The 18,762-nt window shown below is 39.0% G+C and overlaps 1 protein-coding gene across 1 annotated transcript in view; it reads left to right on the top strand.

Annotated features, from left to right (window-relative positions):
- Positions 1-18,762, top strand: part of LOC137088905 (complement component C8 beta chain-like) — an 87,689-nt gene that overhangs the window by 59,163 nt on the left and 9,764 nt on the right. The window contains 5 exon segments of the mRNA XM_067452285.1: positions 7,025-7,139; positions 10,527-10,674; positions 14,451-14,592; positions 15,492-15,624; positions 17,151-17,348. Of these exon segments, the coding sequence (XP_067308386.1) occupies positions 7,025-7,139; positions 10,527-10,674; positions 14,451-14,592; positions 15,492-15,624; positions 17,151-17,348 (736 nt within the window).

Below are 18,762 nucleotides of genomic sequence, written 5' to 3'. Positions count from 1 at the left end.
AGACAGCCTTTCCCTTCTGCTGCCCTCCGTAACAGACAAAGAGCTGCTCTGAGGTCCTAAAGCTTTGTGTTTTATCCACATAAGTCCGAAGAGCTCGGACAGGGCAGAGAAAAGCCAGGGCTGGGTCTGCCTTCTCCGAAGGCAGCGCTTGCAGGCTCACCACCTGGTCCCGGAAGGGAGTGGTGGGAACCTTGGGCACATATCCAGGCTGGGGTCTCAGGGTTACGTGAGAGTTGTCCGGCCCGTATTCCAGGCACGATTCCTCGACCGAAAATGCCTGCAGGTCCCCTACCCTCTTGATGGAGGCCAATGCTGTCAGGAGCACTGTCTTTAGAGACAGAATTTTTAACTCCACTGACTGCAAAGGCTCAAAGGGAGGTCTCTGAAGTGCACTGAGCACCAGAGACAGGTCCCAAGAGGGTATAGAGGGGGGGGGGCGGATTTAATCTCCTCGCGCCCTTCAGGAACCTGACGATCAGGTCGTGCTTCCCCAAAGTCTTACCTTCTACTAGCTTGTGATGGGCAGCGATTGCGGCCACATACACCTTGAGGGTGGAGGGAGACAGCCTTCTCTCCAACCCCTCTTGTAGAAAGGAAAGCACGGCCCCGACCAAACATCTTCTGGGGCCTTCTCGGCGAGAAGACCACCAGTCGACGAACAGGTTCCACTTCAACGCATAGAGGTGCCTCGTAGAGGGAGCTCTAGCGGAAGTGGTGTCTGCCACAGCCTGTGTTAGGCCACCTAGAACCTCCGCCTCCCGTCCAGGGACCAGGCATGGAGTTTCCAGAGGTCTGGACGCGTGTGCCAGAGGGTGCCCCGTCTCTGAGTCAGAAGGTCCTTCCTCAGAGGAATGGGCCAAGGAGGTGCTGTCGCAAGGAGCACTAGTTCCGGGAACCATGTCCTGTTGGGCCAGTACGGCGCCACCAACAACGCGATGAACTGGCCGTACCGCGCGCCCCTTGCTGGCGATTGGAGAGGCTCCTGAGGGTGACAAGGCATGGAAGTGTCGAAGCTGCCAAGCGCGTTCTCTTGGCACCCAGAGATTTTAGGAAACTGCTCTTTTTTTGAAGTTTTGGGTACCACTGGCCGTGGGGTTAGGGGCGGAGCAGATGTAAATGTCACAGGGAAGCCCCCGGCCCTCCTCCGGGGGGAGAAAGTGGTGCTGCTGCCAATTCTTGTCGTAACAGGATCCTCCATCTCTTGGTGGCCCTTCTCAGGGTCTCTTACGACGACGCTTGCGACCTGGCTTGGCAGCGGCCTTAGCGGGCTGGACGTCCTTCCCGCGGCCGGCTCCACGCCTACACCCGGGTGGAGGCTGCTGCTGGGCTGCGGCGGGACCAGGGACGGCGGTGGGCAGGCGCCCTCGTCGACAAGCAGGCGGAGGTGCTGCCACCGGCAGCGGGGTGGAGGCAGCAGCGGACCGCTGGAGCAGGATGTGCCGGATGGCCTCCGTCTGCTTCTGGGCGGCCGAGAACTGCTTGGCAAAGCTCTCGACCACATCGCCGAATAACATCTGCTCGTCCGCGGGTGCCCCAAAGGACACCGTTGGCCACGCATGTGGGGGGCCGACGGGGTCCTCCGGAAGCACCACTGGTTGCGGCCCTTGTGAGGGATTAGGGTCCCGCGGAGGTTCACTCGACGGGTTTGCCCTAACCGTGATCTTCAGGTCACCCCGGCCATCCGTCAAAGTAGGTCTATTCTGCTGGGCAGGAATAGACCTAAATCGAGCTATGGGTAGGGGGACTCCGCCTTCCCGAAGGTAGGTGAGTCTCGACCTAAGCGCTGAGATAGTCATGTTCCCACAGTAAGAACATGAGCTATTCACAAACACCGCCTCAGCATGCTCTAAGCCCAGGCACGTGATACAGCGTCTGTGACCGTCAGCAGACGACAGGGAATGATCGCATCCAAAAACGCACTGGTGGAAAGACATCCTGAAAAGGATGGCAAGTCACCCGTGTAGCTCTTTTGGGAGGAAAATTTGCTCTTTTGGTGATGAAGCACCCAGGGATCAACCGTGGCAGAATAACAGGGTTTGTGTGCAGGGTGTTTCTGCTCTCACCAGAAAAGGAACACGACCACCGAACCAACTGTGTATGGTGTGTGTGTGTGTGCAATGCAATTTGCTCAGTTTGCTGTGAAAACAGCAGCTCTTAGTGAGATCACGGTCGCGCTGTCTTGTGCCGTCTGGCCAACACAAGAGCAATTTCCCCCGGTACATGCTTTCTCTCTCTCTCTCTTGCAGATAGAAGGCAGTCAGATGCTTCATCAACGCCGCAGCGCGTGGCGATCGCTTCCGCTTTATACCCGCACAGCGGGGTGCGATATGCAGAGCACGCACGCCAATGTTCATTGGCCCCGTTTTCTATATCTCGAAGCTGATAGGGGCTCTCAGAATTGATCCCAATTCGTCGATCTAGTCCGACGTACGTTGAACGTGACCGACTGAAAGGAAACTGAAGATTGCACAGGACCTGGAGGATTTTTCTGAAGAACATTAAAAATAAAATTTTTTAAAAAATCAATGGTTCATAAACTTTTGAACAGGTCATTTTAATAAATTCAGCATTTTATTTATTTATTTATTATTTTTTTGTCTTATGGACTACTGCAAGCAGTTCAATCCTATCTGTTTATCACCACACACCAAACAATACAAAAACATATTTATCTATGTATTTACATTTATTTACAATGTCTATTATTTCATTTTCTTGAGATCGGATTCCTTTCTAGATTTTCATTTCAATCTTCAGATGACAATGGATCTGGAATTTCTTATGCCAATTTGGGCCAACACTCTGTAATAATACTCTTTAATATGTGCCATATTTCTCATTATTTGTATTATTCAATAGTTTACTATAATATTCCTTTCTACATATACCCGTATGATATTATTTAACTTATTTTTTAATGGTTTATATTTAATTTTCTTACTTCTTTAGGTAATAACACAATATTGTAATACATTATTGTTAATGCAGTAACTTACACTGATTGTGGACATACTGTATAACTGTCATTGCTATGTAAAAAAAAAAAAAAACTAAATCAGAAAAAGCCCTTTGTACTTTTAAGAAGAGAGACATAATAGCAAAGCACCATGAAAAGCTTGTAAAAAAGCATACTTTAACAAAAACATATAGAATGTAATATATAATGGAAATAATCTAAAAAAAGTTATTACTCAAGTCAGTAAATGTAAAGAAGTTCATTAATGTTTAACAGAAAGTCCAATGTTACACTGAATTGCAGCTCAAAACAAACAAACAATTTTCTATTGATTCTCTCTGTTTGCTTCGATGGGACTCATTTACGAGAAATCAAAACTTCAAATAACACATCCTGGAAAAACCTGAATGACTTTGAATTGTTTTTGGAATTCGACTTGTTCTACATATAAAAGGAAAATATCCCAAAATACAATCATGTTTTTAAAAAAAAAAAAAATTTATTTGATTGCTTAAAATAATTTTATAGTTTATTTTGCAGAAACCTTGGTAGTATGACAAATGAAATGCTCTCGAATACCAGTTGTTGTTTTAAAAAAATATATATTACAGGTTTTTTCAATTGTTTACACGCATTTTGAAAACAGTTCTTTTTGTCAAACTATAAATCACAATTATCCAAAGACCACAATCAATTAGCAAAATTCCTAGATTGTTTGCAAAATGACACACTTCAGTGAAAACATACACATATTTGTGAAAATGCTATTTGTTTTCATTTAACCAACACAGTCATCAATGATCATACACTATTGCAGCCAGTTTCACACTGCTGTGATAAATAAAAAACACATTTGTAAAAAAATAAATAAAAAATATATTTTTGGCCAGACATTCTTACTGTATGTAAGAGATAATTTAGGTGACAAAAAAATAGTGAGAAACTCACAACATTATTCATGATTTGTTTTGAGATATAAGGAGAATGTAGACAAATACTGTAGGCCTACTATAAACCTTACCAAGCACTCCACAACTCTTGATGCTGCAGACTGAATATTTCAAGCATTTATTTCAATACTTACAGTATTTCTTACCATAATGAGTTACTGTAATCAACCAACAATGATATCAATTACTGTAAACAAATAAAATCTATAGACAAATAAAAATTACTGCATGAATTACAGTACATACACTTCAACTCTGAAGAAAAGTAAAGTAAAAGTAAACAGAAATGAAAGAAAACTACTGTAAAAGCAACAAGAATACTGTAACTATCCGTCTCTCCATCTGGCTGGATCAGGCCATAAGATTTCATCCACATCACAGGCTATGTCTTCATTGACAAGGCACCGTTGGAAGAATCGCCGTGTGACGAATCCACCCCTGCACTGAAGCTGCTTCAATAAGATCACATGCCTGTTCCATGGCCTGAACGAGGGGCAAACGGTCATAGGGCCGCAGGTCATATACCTTCCACCACCACGCTGAAAAAAATTATTCTATAGGATTCAGGAAGGGGGAGTATGGGGGAAGGTATAAAACTTCAAAATCAGGGTGATCATGGAACCAGTTCTGGACCAGAGCAGCCCGATGAAATGAGACATTTTCCCAAACGACAATGTACCGCATCTGGTCCACTTGGTGTAATGCTGTGACAATCTCATGCAATCGGTCAACAAATGCAAGTATCAGATTTGCATTATAGGGTCCCAGATTTGCATGGTGGTGGAGGACCCCATTTTGTGTGATAGCAGCGCAAAGGGTGATGTTACCCCCTCGCTGCCCTGGCACATTGGTGATTGCCCTGTGCCCAATTACATTTCTCCCTCTTCTTCTTGTTTTTGCAAGGTTAAATCCAGCCTCATCCACATATATAAATTCATGTTGAATTTCAGCAGCATCCATTTGCAAGACTCTCTGAAACACATTAAAGAAAATAGGATGCTATTCAATATCTATAGCACAGTATTTTTTTTGTGACAGAACATTATGAGCAGTGCATGATACCACACCATAGTCAGATGAACAATGCATACCTCCACATACTCATTGCGCAGATGTTTCACTCTCTCTGAATTTCTGTCAAATGGTACCCGATACAGTTGCGTCATGTATATTTTTCTTTAGGATTCGACCTAATGTTGACAGAGAGACTCGTTGGATGTTATTGAAAATATTGTCATCATTGATGATATTGGCTTGGATTTCTCGTAGCCTGATACAATTATTGGCCAGAACCATGTTCACAATGGCGGCCTCTTGTGCACGACTAAACATGGGGCCCCTTCCACCTTGGTGTCCTCGACCCTCAATCCTATGTAAAAAAAAAAAAAAAAAAAAAGATAAAAATAAATAAATATATATATGCAGCCTACTGTCAAATGTCACAGTAAACAATATTGATTATACAAGCTTCAGTTTCAATGTATACTGTGTGGTTAGCTTACCTGTTTTCTCGATGAAATGTCCGAATTACTGACGCAACAGTATTTCTGCTGAGATTTGGTTGAATTTTTTGTCCAGCTTCCATCAGTGTCAGTCCATGGTTGATAACATGGTCAATAAGTGTTGCACGGATTTCGTGTCAAATTTGGTCCTCGTCTTCTTTGTTCAGGTTCTATCACCTCTTCAAGTCCTTCTCTACCTCTTCCTCTACCTAGGTGTCTTCCTCTACCTCCTTCTCCTCTTCCTCTACCTTCTTCTCCTCTACCTATGCCTTTTCCTCTACCTCCTTCGCCTTTTCCTCTACCTCCTTCGCCTTTTCCTCTACAGCCTTCATCTCCTCTTTGAGCTCCCCCTCTCATTCTCACTCTTCTTCTTCTTCTAACTCCTTCCATTTTTGTTGAAGACAGGTGAACTCACCTGCTGCCTTTTATAGCACACCTGAGTGCTGCGTTTTCAAATTAGCAAATGTGTGCTTCCACACCTGGTAGATGTGTTTATCCAATTCGTTCATTAGTGTGGTAATTGGCAATCCGGTGCTTTGTAATTACAAGGAAGTAACCTCACAATCCTTATCTGTGTCTAAGGTGTGAAAATGTGTGTAGAGTTTTACAAATCACTGTGTGTAATGTTTTGCAAAAATGGTGAAGCAGACATTGTGTGTAATGTTGTGCAAATCTGTGGAGGTGTTTTGCTCATTGGAGTAAAATTTTGCTAATTGTGTGTAAATTTTAATTTTAGTGTGTAAACAATCGTAAAAAACTGTATTGTGGTGCACAATTAAACTGCAGAGTTTTCTCTTGTTTGTAAAAGTGGATGTATGAATGTGTCACAGATTAGAGGAGGGGCTGCTGGGTAAGTTTAAGAGTTTAAGGTCTGTTACTGTGTTATCTAATCTACTATGGACTAGGTTTACTTGACATTACAATGCACACTTTTCTAAAAGCAAATTCAGCCGAGGTATTGCTTTGTCTGGGCATTCTATGGTATGTAGGAACATTTGTCTTTATGAGCATGAACATGAATGTTTAGTGTATTTGCTTGGTTTCCAGAGTTTGAATGTTTTGGTTTGGATGATTCAATTTTTTTGATGTAATTATTTTTGTCAGTGTGCACCGTTCAGATAAGTGTTAAACGTTTTGCTTTGTGTCTGTAGTGTTTAGTGCAATGTAAACAGGAAAATGATCGATATGCTATTATAAAATACAAAGATAACAACAATTTAGGCAATTTCTCTCTCTCTCTCTCTCTCTCTCTCTCTCTCTCTCTCTCTCTCTCTCTCTCTCTCTCTCTCTCTCTATATATATATATATATATATATATATATATATATATATATATATATATATATATATATATATATATATATATATATATATATATATATATATATATATATACTGTATACCGTATGATCCATCATCTATCTTTTTTTCAAGACTTTTTTTAAGTCAGTTATATAGTTATATAAGAAAGGTAGATCTTTCTAATTTGAATACAAATAGTAAGAGTGATTACCTCTTGACTAATAGCTAGTTATAGTGGCTAAATGTTATAAAGGTTCATACATATTACTTTCAAAAAGATCTTGATGATGTATTAAAGATGTTGCTTCCAACAGTGCTGTAGTGCTTTGTAGTTCAGGAGACGCTGTTCAACCGCCCAAAGACCCTGTGGACTGTTCACTGTCTGAATGGTCTTTGTGGACGCGCTGTGACCCCTGCCATAAGAAGCGGGTGAGCATAGTGTTCTGAACATTGTCTAATTGTCTGTCAGGTCCTTTATATGTTTATCCATGTATCACAATGAACCACACTAACACAATTGGAATGTGCAGAGGAATAAAACATTTATTTGTTATAAATATTAAAACAAATGTTAACATGATGAATGTATACACTGTAAAAAAATTATTTAGAAAAAAAGTTACCTGGTTGCCTTAATTTTGAGTTAATTGAAATTAAAATTTTGAGTTAATACAATGAATTTTTTTTTAAATTTGACAACTTTTATTAAAATATTATTAAAAGATTTTGTAAGTATATTGTGTAATTGTGTGTGTTTTATTTCTGATGACGCAGTGAAACATGCCAAATAGTGCTATTTTCATGATTTATCAATTTTTTTATGTGGTTCAGATACAATAATATTTTGAGTTTCTATTTATTAAACTAATTTCCTTAATTGTATCAACTCAAAAATTTTTATTTGAATAAACTCAACATTTTAAGGCAACCAGGCTACTTACTTTTTTAAGTTAAACCAACAAAAACCAACAATTTTTTTTTACAGTGTACTAATCCAAAACTTACTCATACATCGCAGTATGATATCTTAAAGGTGCCGAGAATGATTTGAAACAATATTTTAAATTGTTCTCTGATATCTACATATGTGGCTCATTTAAGGGGAACAATTGTCCAAATACAGTTTTACAGGTCCATTTACAACCCTATAAATTGTCCCTAGGATGTAATGCTCTTTTTTGGCCTTATTTGGAAGAGTCATGAATATTAATGTTGAGCTCTGCTCTGATTGGCTTATCTCAGCAGCTCACAGCTCACAGCTCACCGCAGTTCAGTTATTCAGCGAAGCGGCTCGAGAGTCCTGACCGTCATGACAGAACACAAACCGACTGAATGACACTTTAAGCAGAACATCTCAAATGGAGATTGATAAAATGCAGCCTACTTGTTTATTGGTGTTTTCAGATCATCTGCACGCGAGAAAGAGCGTTCATGCTTGCGGTCGCCAGATATCAGTAATGTAAATCCCCCAAACAGAGCTTTTCTGTGAAAAGAACACGTATCTGGTGTTTTACACATAAACATGTCCAATCTGGCAACCATATGCTTAAAGTGAATGACACTTTAAACATCTCAAATGGAGATTGCTGAAATGCAGCTTACTTGTTTATTTGGTGTTTTCAGATCATCTATGCGAGCGAGAGAGAGAGAGAGAGAGAGCTCTCTCTCTCGCACAGATGATCTGAAAACACCAAATAAACAAGTAAGCTGCATTTCAGCAATCTCCATTTGAGATGTTTAAAGTGTCATTCAGTCTACATTTTAGACTAGTCTTTTTTCGTCAACAATATGTTTATATAACGTTAGTCACAACCATGACTGTTGACATAGATATGTATACATATCTGTGCCCTGCTCAGCCTGAACATGACGTGTGTCAGGAGAGTTGCCGTTTTTGCTATTTTCCATTGTCTTGTTTCAAACTGCAGTCCCAGTTACCGTCAGTTCCGGCTGACAATGAACATGTTTGGACAGACGCAAATGTTGGGGGCGTACATATATATGATCCCCAACACTTGCGTCACGGTTGGGTTTATGTTTAGAAGCACTTATTTTTCTGTGGTGTTTTTGATTCACAAGATTTACAAATGAAGGAGGCAATGGTGTTTGAGACTCACAGAATGTCATGTTCATGTACTGAACTCTGACTATTCACTATGGCAAGGTTAATTAAATTTTTCATTCTAGGACACCTTTAAGCACTGCTTTAAACCCCCCATCAATCAATCATTTACCTTTCATGTCATTCCAAACCCATAAGACTTTTGTTCATCTTCAAAGCACAAATTAAGATATTCGGTAACGCTTTAGATTACAGCCCACAAAGTACTGCATAAATAAAACAAATTTACAACCTAATTTACAATAATTATAGTGTAACTATAAAGTACATATGTGTAGGTATAATGGAACAAAAGGGTAACTACCAGGATAATGTACAAATTATTTATACTGTTACAGGTTAAGTTACAAAAAAAACACAACACAATAGTCAACATTTTCTATAAAGACATGCTTTATGGCGAACGTATTTAATTCAGGCTTATATTTACATATAAAAATGTATCAACACACACATCAGATATGGTAAAGGCAGCTCAAGCATACTTGACAAATGAGAACCAATGAGATTAATTTGTGTGTTAAACAGCACATTTGAGCTTTCACAAGAACCAGTGAGGTTCATTCTCGTGTTACGCTGCACCTTTGCGCTTCAGCAAGAACCAATGAGGTTTATTCTGTTGTTAATGCTGCATCTTTGAGCTTCAGCAAGAACCAATGAGGTTAATTCTCGTGTTACGCAGCAGGTTTGAGCTTCAGCAAGAACCAATGAGGTTCATTCTCGTGTTACGCAGCAGGTTTGAGCTTCAGCAAGAACCAATGAGGTTCGTTATTGAATTTAGGCTATAACAATTTGGATGTAACACTTCGATAGTCCACTTTAGACATTCTACTAACTACAGTATAAGTAACTTTTCAACTACATGCCAACTAGCACTCATTAGAGTATTAGTAGACTGTCTAATTAATATCTGCTAACACTTTATTCTGATGCTCCCTGACTGTAAGTAGCTTTGGCACTGCATGTCAGCTTGTTCTACTAACTCTAAACTTAACCGCTATAAAACTCTAGTGGGACTTAGTTGATATGTATGTGTAACCATATTTGGTATTTCCCCTTACATTTTACTGTCTTGTTGCCAGCAATAAATCATAAATCATAGAGACCATGGTCATTAATTTTACCATCTGTTCCATATTTTCTATGTTGGTTCTCCTTGCCTATTAATCGATCTCATATGTGCTGACGTTTGCCATATTGTTTTGTACCTTCAAACAGTCCAATCTCAGCCTTGGTCTTGTCCTGTTGTTCTCTGCTGTTTATGAGTGCACAAATCTGTGCAAAACCTGGCGATCCATGTTTCCCCAACACTATTGAACAGTTTCAAAGACCACATTGTATGCTTCAGCGAAGGCAAGGAAACCAGACAAGACATTTTGTACAGTGTTATTAATATAATGACCTAGAAGCGCAGAATCTTTGAATATGGTTGTTTCTTTTGAGGTAAAATAAAATAATCCTCATTAAAATCCCTTAATGAATCCCAGATCTCAAGCTTTTGTACCTTATTAAAGTACATTAAAGCACTCTTATAGTACATAAAATCTTTAGCGATCAGCAGGGACTTGATAATCTTTCTACATAAAGATGCTTTACTAAATGCAAGTGATGTACAAAGTAACTTTTAAGAAACACACACATCTCTGCACATCTTTTTTATGGTTCACACTCCATATCTCTCTTTTTATCTACAGTATCGCTACGCCACACTTATCCAGCCTTCTGAGTTTGGAGGAGAGCCATGTCATGAGCACGGCAGAGAGGAGGAACCCTGCACTGTTCCATCACGATACTCCTGCCAGAAACCCGCCCCATGCCAAGGCTTCCTTTGTACTTCCACAGGTGACCCTCACATCACCATAGTCCCTGGGCATTGTAAAGAACTGCAATATACAGGGCCTAAAATAACTTTTTGCGACAAACAGTTACAAAAGTTATTCAATCAAGAGCAGTGAGTGTTAACATTAAAAACGCAGACAGCAGCAGGTATATTAGGCTGCTGTTCCTTTAATTCTTTCCCCAAAAAAACATAGAATTTTCTGTTATTTGTGAGAAAATGCTTCGGGCCAAAAACGGAAATTTCATTATTTCTGGGTTTTCACTGTTAGACGCTAAGGGGCACTATTACATATGAATAAGTATTGACTCTCCTGTTAAAAACACACGCGAGTAAGACGTAGTTAAACAAGCTGTCATATGTAATCATATGCATATGAAAAATAACGCAATCATCAACATTAAACATCATATTTATCTACTCCATCTGTGTTTGATCATCGCACTGAATTCGATCGGGAGTCAGTCTTTCACAAAAACATGATGTAAGGGATTGATTTGGATCAAATAACTCAAAGGGGTATTGAATTACAGTGAAAAATATTAAATGATTCAAAATTAATATTTAACACTTCTGTCCACTCATTCGTTGAAATTAGAGTACATTATCAATCTTGAATCGGGATATTACCCGTTACAACGGCAATAATATCATTCTATGTTCACTGTTTGTGAGCTTAGGTAACACAATCGATCAGTTTCAGGCAGTAACTTATAAACACATAGCCAAAGACACTTGTATAGATGAAAAAGTTACACAAAAGTTTATTGAACTTTTCTAAACACACAAACTAACGAAAACACACATTCATACAGTTACTGGGAAAGGGATGTTTGTTAATGGAAAGGAGTGAAGCCCCAATGTCTCGTTCAGACATGATTTCTTAGCCACAACCTGAGAATCAATATACTAGCAGGTCAACCTTAGTTTGTTCGCTTAGATACGTTAGATCCAGTTCAGCCAGAATGAAGAGTCATGTACTCTTCCTGAATGCTCCCACGAGCATGGGTTCCTCTTAGGACGGTGTTGCTCGGCTGGTAGTCAGTTGTTATGTTCAGAGGGACCGATGGTTTTTCAGGGTAAAGCCGAATCCTGGATGGCGTTAGCTGGTTGCTACGTGACGGGAATCTCTGAGGCGCGGCTGCATGGACTCCAGGAACTTTTCCTGTTCTTGCATATCATTAGTGTAAAGTCTGATTAAAGTTTTTCTTAATTGCTAAAACACTAAACCCTATTGTCTGAACCAAATGCTCAGTTGCCTGAACCCACTGATTGAATCAATCACTCTTTTGTCAAAACCATAAACACTTTTCACCTGTTTAGACACGACTTGCCAACTAGTTTTCATTATGATGCGCCCGTGCTGCATAATGGTGAGCACAGGTGACAAAAGTCAAACACAATTAAAGCACAGATGTCACCACTTGAACACAACAACTCAAAATTGATCACACTTGTGGCTAATGATGTGAGGGAACAAATACAGTAAGCCAGTCCAGAGAGTACTGGTTTCTGGCCCTGCAATGGATAGAAATTTGACAGGAAGAGTGTGAGAAGAGGTCGAGGTGGTCAGCGAAAAGAAAGAACAGTAATATCAGATTAAATCAGAGCTACTGTGATTGACCATGTTCTTGTTCATGGTATGAGCATGAGGGAGGCTGGACAAAGGGTACAACCAAACATTCACTGTGTCCACCGTAATCCGAAGATTTAGAGAAGATAACAGGTAAATTACCTTTTTTTTGACATTATAGTACAGTATGTAAATGTTGACAGCAATCATATGACATACTATATACTGTACTACAGTATACTGTTAGTAAATATATGTACTATCACTGTACCAATGTACTGTAGTATTGTAATGGAGGGTTGGTCTAAAGGTTTGTAGGCCTAGTATTCCGTGTATATTTTTTTACTTCATTTTTACATGGCTTACTGTACACAAGTGGCAAACGCATAAGATTTCTGGTTTGTATTTTTGTACAAGTGCTAAATTCACAGATTTTTTTTTGTTTTTGTTTTTTGTTTGCAAGATGCATTTAGCCTACAGTGAATAATAAACATTTATTTATCCAGCTTCATGCCCTGAGTATTGTGTGTTCTATTTTTCTACGTAGTGTTTAGTGACTGTGAAGTAGGGTTTTTAATTTTGATTTATTCGGGGCACGATTTGACAACATAGTTTAGATTTGAGCACAGATTGAACTGTTTTGAGGTAAAAAATTGGTTTTGCTAGCCTGACAAGCCAGACCCACATCAAGATGTTTGGTCTGGAAACTCACCATAGACAGGGCTCAATCCGAGGGGCGGGATAAACGGTTGTCTTTCAAACTCCCTCTGCTCGTGATAGGATAGCGCTACACCAACCAGAGCAACGAAGGTTCAACAGAGCTTGTTGATAGATTAAACATTCACCGTACACATCTTCCCTTTTTAAGAATGACTTCAGTGCCGTTCTTTGTTCTTTTCTCAGAGAAAAGCTTAACTCCAAGTCTTCCAGAATCGCAGTCAAAGCTGATTCGAAAGACCGCCGCCGTTCGCCAGTTTCTGTGTTTACAAGAAGCACGCAAACGCAACTCGGCCGTCGTCATTATGGCCCCACCCGCCGACTCTATACACGATGTGATTGGCCCGTCCAGATTGAGAGGAATACAGCTCAGAAGGGTATTGAGAGTTCCTAGACGACACTTGCGGGCAGATTAAATTTGCTGCCACTAGGGTGCGTCTAGATTTCTAGGCTATGGTTTTGCAGGAACAGTTTTGTGAATGTTGAAAATTGGGTTTTGTGTTCACAGTTTAGAGAAAAGCAGAGCAGCTTTCAAGAAATGTGTCTTAGCAATCGAGAAAAACTGTACTAAAGGTCCCATTCTTCGCGTGTTTTCAAAGCTTTGATTATGTTTACAGTGTGCAATATAACATGAGTTCATGTTTCGCGTGTAAAAAAACAGTATTTTTCACACAATTTACTTATCTGTACAGCGCTGTTTCCTCTGTCCTAAAAACAGCCTGACGATTTCCTTGTTCCCTCCTTCAGAAACACGTAACGAGTTCTGATTGGGCCAGCGCTTCCCGTGTTGTGATTGGACACCAGCTTAGCTCACTTTGCCCGGAAAGGTCCCGCCTCTTACCATAACGGGGAGATGCAAGCGCTGAATGCGCGCTCTTCTCCAAGTGGGAGAGCAACAACACCACGCCCCCTATTTTGCGTGTTCTTGTGGGCGGAGGGTTAGTCAACAAACGGTTCTAGCGACGTCATTACATCCCTGCACTTCCTGCTGTAGTCCAAACCGGCCGTTCGCTGTAGGCTTTGAAAGGGAACTTCTGTTAAATAAAATATCTCGCTTGGCATTGAACTTTGAGCTTTATAATTTTACAGGTATTATTTATGCTCTAACAGCAACATTACACACTAACTAAAGTTTGAAAGATGAAATCGCGAAGAACGGGACCTTTAACCGATTAACAGCTTAACCAAGTCTGCTATTAACCTACCTATTTCATATGTAAGTGGTTAAATGTAAAAGTAGTGTTTAAAAAGCGATGTTCTGCATTTTATTGATTGGTTTCACATTAATATATCAATAACAACAAAAGTAGTTACCCATTAGCTAATAGTGAACAATGGCATTTTGAGTGTTGTTACTTGCTTACTTGCTTAGTTAATCAGAGTTTCTTGTTCATTAGTTACTAGAATGTTAATACTGCATTACTCATTTGGTCCTGCAATATAATAATTAAAAAGATGACTCAAGTTTGACAGCTGTGTCTCGTGTAATAGGTCGCTGTGTGTTGGAGGGTCTTCGCTGTAACGGCGATGATGACTGTGGCGACGGTTCTGATGAACAGGGCTGTAAGAAAGTGCACAAAGCATGCCAAAATCCAACTGAGGAATATTATGGAATTGAGAAACTTGCCAAAGGGTGCGTTTTTAATACACTACTTGTACTTACTTATTCATATTGCACTAACAAAACTACAGCTCACTGATTGATCTTGATGTAAAGGCCAGCATTTTCTTTGTTCCATTCCTGGTAATGACACGTTGATCTTAGGCATGTTTTACCCTTAGTGTTTATAGTTCACCAGTAGCATTGTGTGCAGAACAGACAAAAATTCCAGGGATTGTTATCCAGGGATAATCTCCCCCTCTGGTGCAGTTTAATTTGGAAATTCAAATTTGGCATGTTGTGCTGTTATAAGACACAATAACTAGTGTTTAGTTCTCAAACTTAGAGAGATGCATCTTGTGAGAGATGCAACATTGAGAATAATATACATAAGTATATAAAATGAGCCATGATAATACACCAATTCAGCTCCTTCCATTATACAACCAGTCAGTCAGTGTGAACCAAATGAATGCTTTCTGACACTTGCTTGTTAATGTATTATAGTTTTAAAGCTGAACATTAGACCCACTTAAGCATGACTTATTGACATTTTTAAATTTAATTTCATCATTACATCTATTGTCTTTGAATTATTGCCAAATGAGCTGATAATACAGATGAATGGTATTTCTATTAAATCTTCAAGTAATGTATTTAAATATATTTGTCGTACTTGCATTTGTAAAATATGCCAACTTTAAATGTATTACTGACTTACACAGTATACAGTTAAAAATATAACCAAGTGTTTTACACAATACACATGCTTTAGGGTGTTAGTCAACACATCAAAATAAGTGTTCTTTGACATTATTGCAAAGTGCACTTTTTAAATGTGTACTTAAGGACATTTGTTGCTCTTCTAGGCCTACTTGATGCCAAATTTAAAAACAGCCATAGACCGGAGATAATTTTTTCTTCATTCCTAGAATCAACATTATGAATGGCAAACTGGAAGCATTGGTGCTTGATAACCGATACTACGCTGGCGGCTGCTTGCCTCATTTTATCCAGGATGTTCGCTACAGGAAGCCATATAACATACAACAGTACACAGTAGAGGTATGGCACATGTTTTAAAATCTAAAGCTGCAGTACGCATGATTAGTGATGTGCTTTTCAAAACGTTACTTTATGGAGCTTTGGAACCTTTGGGGTTGAATCAGTGGTTACAAACATGGTATTAAACAGAGGCTGCTACATCATAATGTTTTGAACCATTATGAAATTCTGATGATTCACTGTTTGTCTAGTGTATGGTGTTAACCGATCTCAGGTCCAGTTTCACTGACAAGCACGTATAATTATTTATTTTTCTTTTTTCTAATTGAGTTAAAGGAAGTGTATGTAAGATTGTGGCCAAAACTGGTACTGCAATCACTTTTAAATTACTGTAGAGCGGTGTATCCCTTCTCCCCCTCCCCCCTGACTCGAGGTTGCCAGATATGCTGCAGGGTCCAGCAGGAACGTTTGTAGCTGCAGCTGTAGTAATTAGAGCAGAGCTGGCAACCCAGATGCAGAAACACTACTGACTTCGTGATTGGTAGATAGGTGGAGGGCGGAGCTTCAGGCCAAAACACAACATGTCAACATCAACATCAACTTTAAAATGACAATATTCTGGACCGACTACTGTTGTCAGTGATATAAGTATTTGAAATGAACATGATTTCTTAATGTCTAGTGACATATCAGGGCCATTTTATGATTAATTGAAATACATTTCTTACATACAGTTGCTTTAACCAAGCCCTACCTAAAACACATAAAACAAGATTTATAAAGATACATTTTTTTAATGTATTTTTGTCGTAAGTAATAAAAAAAGAACAATAGCCTGCATAATCATATTTATTAATTCAAAAGGTCCCACTTTTTTACTAAATCCTACCTTTTTTACTAAATCAAAAAGAATATTTCTGATAACGATTAGTTAGCTACTTTCAACTTGATCTGGAACACTGGATATTTTCATTATAACATTTTCAAATTAAATTTGTTCCCAATACTAATGAATTTGTTCCAAGATTTTGTTAAAAAGAGGCCACAAATTAAATAAAACAAGGGGGAACATTTTTACTTGGCCACAAATGAATAAGTTGTGGAAACAAATGAATCTTAATTTTTATCACACAATATCTTTTTCTCCTTTGATTTTCACAGGCAGGGCTCTGTACTTTTTCTTGCATGTAATGATCACCTGTAATTGTACACTGGAAAGCTGAGTAATTGCTAAAAATGATACTTCGTGAGTAACTTAAACTTAACCGTTAAAGGTTCAAATCATTTGCAATATTTAGGTCGTGGATGGACAACTCCTGCAGAGTTTTGTTTCACTTCAAATCAAACACATGCGCCTGTAATTTTCAATCAATGCTGAAGACATATGTTAGATTATTCAGGAATTATTGATTAGAGTTGGAGGAGCTAAACTCTGCAGGACTGTATTTCCCCACCCTTTTTGCTTTAAATGGACCACTTCTTTGACAAAAGCATTACCAATGACACTAGTAACAGCTAATGGCAGTTTCAGAAATTTGTGCTCTTTTTTTAACATATGTGTGTGAAATCCTTTACTTTGTTCCCAGACAAAAGGCTCCTATGATTTCACGCTGGAGGCATACAAGTCTTACAATGAATACTCCGTGAGTGAAAGCAAGGCAACTTTATCCAAGACCAGCGTCTCAATAGCAATTGGTGTTCCTAATGTTTTTGATTTTAGTTTTAATTACAATGACCACCATTACAAGAAGTCAGTGAAGATGATGCGCAACTTGTCCGGGTCGGTAAGTTGCTTTCTCTGTCACTAAGGTGAAACTTTATTGTTTATATAAATATATAATATACTATATACTATCAGTAAAAATGGCCATTGCTAAAGAACCAAAGATGAAACTAGTTATTTTCATTTTCTGGCTTGCATGTGCAGACGACTATGATGCCAAAGAGCTTAGATTCCATTATATGTACATACTTAATATAATAGGCCGCATTTACACTGCAGGCCTTGGTGCATGATTTTTTTTTTACTATATCTGAAAGTTTTTTTACATCCTTTAAAAGTGACCCATATCTGATATCTGCATTTATGCTACACTTGGTGAAATGAACAAAAAACATTATGATATCGAGTTTAATATTTACATGGAATTGATAGAAAACATTTGAATGCCATATTTTCACCCTTATTTAAAAATAATTTTAAAGGACAAATTCTTCAAGACAGTGATTATATACACAGACCCTCTATAAAAGTTAGTGCGTAATGGTTTGGTGGTAGAACTTTTGTTAAGCATGTCTGATAATCTACAGTCCCTGACAAAAGTCTTGTCGCTTATCTATTTTCTAGAAATACCTGATATTAACCTGACTTTTAAATAAGTAATTGGTGTTAGAAATAGCTCATATGAAAAGCTAAAACCCTCCCAAATGATGTTTAATGCACTGAAATAAATAATTTTCACAGAAAAAATATTTATCATTTAATCAAGACAGAAAGGTCAAATTTTGGCAAGACAAAAGTTTTGTCGCCTATACAGAAATTGAACAAATTTACTGCAAATACAAAAATATGTCAGCAAATTAAGTTGTGGTGCTGTGAGATCCAAATTTAATATCTTGTATGACTTCCATGAGCTTGAAGGACTGCATCCATGCAGTTTGGCAAGGATTCATACAATTTATTGATGAAGTCATCAGGAATAGCTAAGAAAGCAGTCTTGCATGCCTCCCAGAGTTCATCAATATTCTTTGGTTTCGTCTTCCATGCATCCTCTTTCATCCTACCCCACATATGCTCAATGATGTTCATGTCTGGTGACTGGGTTGGCCAATCCTGGAGCATCTTGATCTTCTTCGCCTTGAGAAACTTTGATATGGAGATGGAAGTATGCGATGGAGCACCGTCCTGCTGCAGAATTGGGCCTCTTTTATGGTTGGGAATATAAGAAGTAGCTAAGATTTCTTGGTATTTTAGACTATTGATGTTGCCTTCCACCCTGCAGATCTCTCGCACACCCCCATACTGGATGTAACCCCAGACCATGAATTTTCCGCCACCAAACTTCACTGTTTTCTGGGTGACTCTCGGATCCATTCTGGCACCAGTAGGTCTCCTGCAATATTTGCGGTGACTGTGGTGTAATTCAACAGAAGAGTCATCTGAAAAATCCACCTTCTGCCACTTTTCCAGCGTCCATC

The sequence above is a fragment of the Pseudorasbora parva genome, chromosome 9 (genome assembly GCF_024679245.1).
Source record: "Pseudorasbora parva isolate DD20220531a chromosome 9, ASM2467924v1, whole genome shotgun sequence".
Taxonomy (NCBI): domain Eukaryota; kingdom Metazoa; phylum Chordata; class Actinopteri; order Cypriniformes; family Gobionidae; genus Pseudorasbora; species Pseudorasbora parva.
Note: the sequence above shows the minus strand (reverse complement) of the source record. Positions and strands in the feature narration are given on the sequence as shown.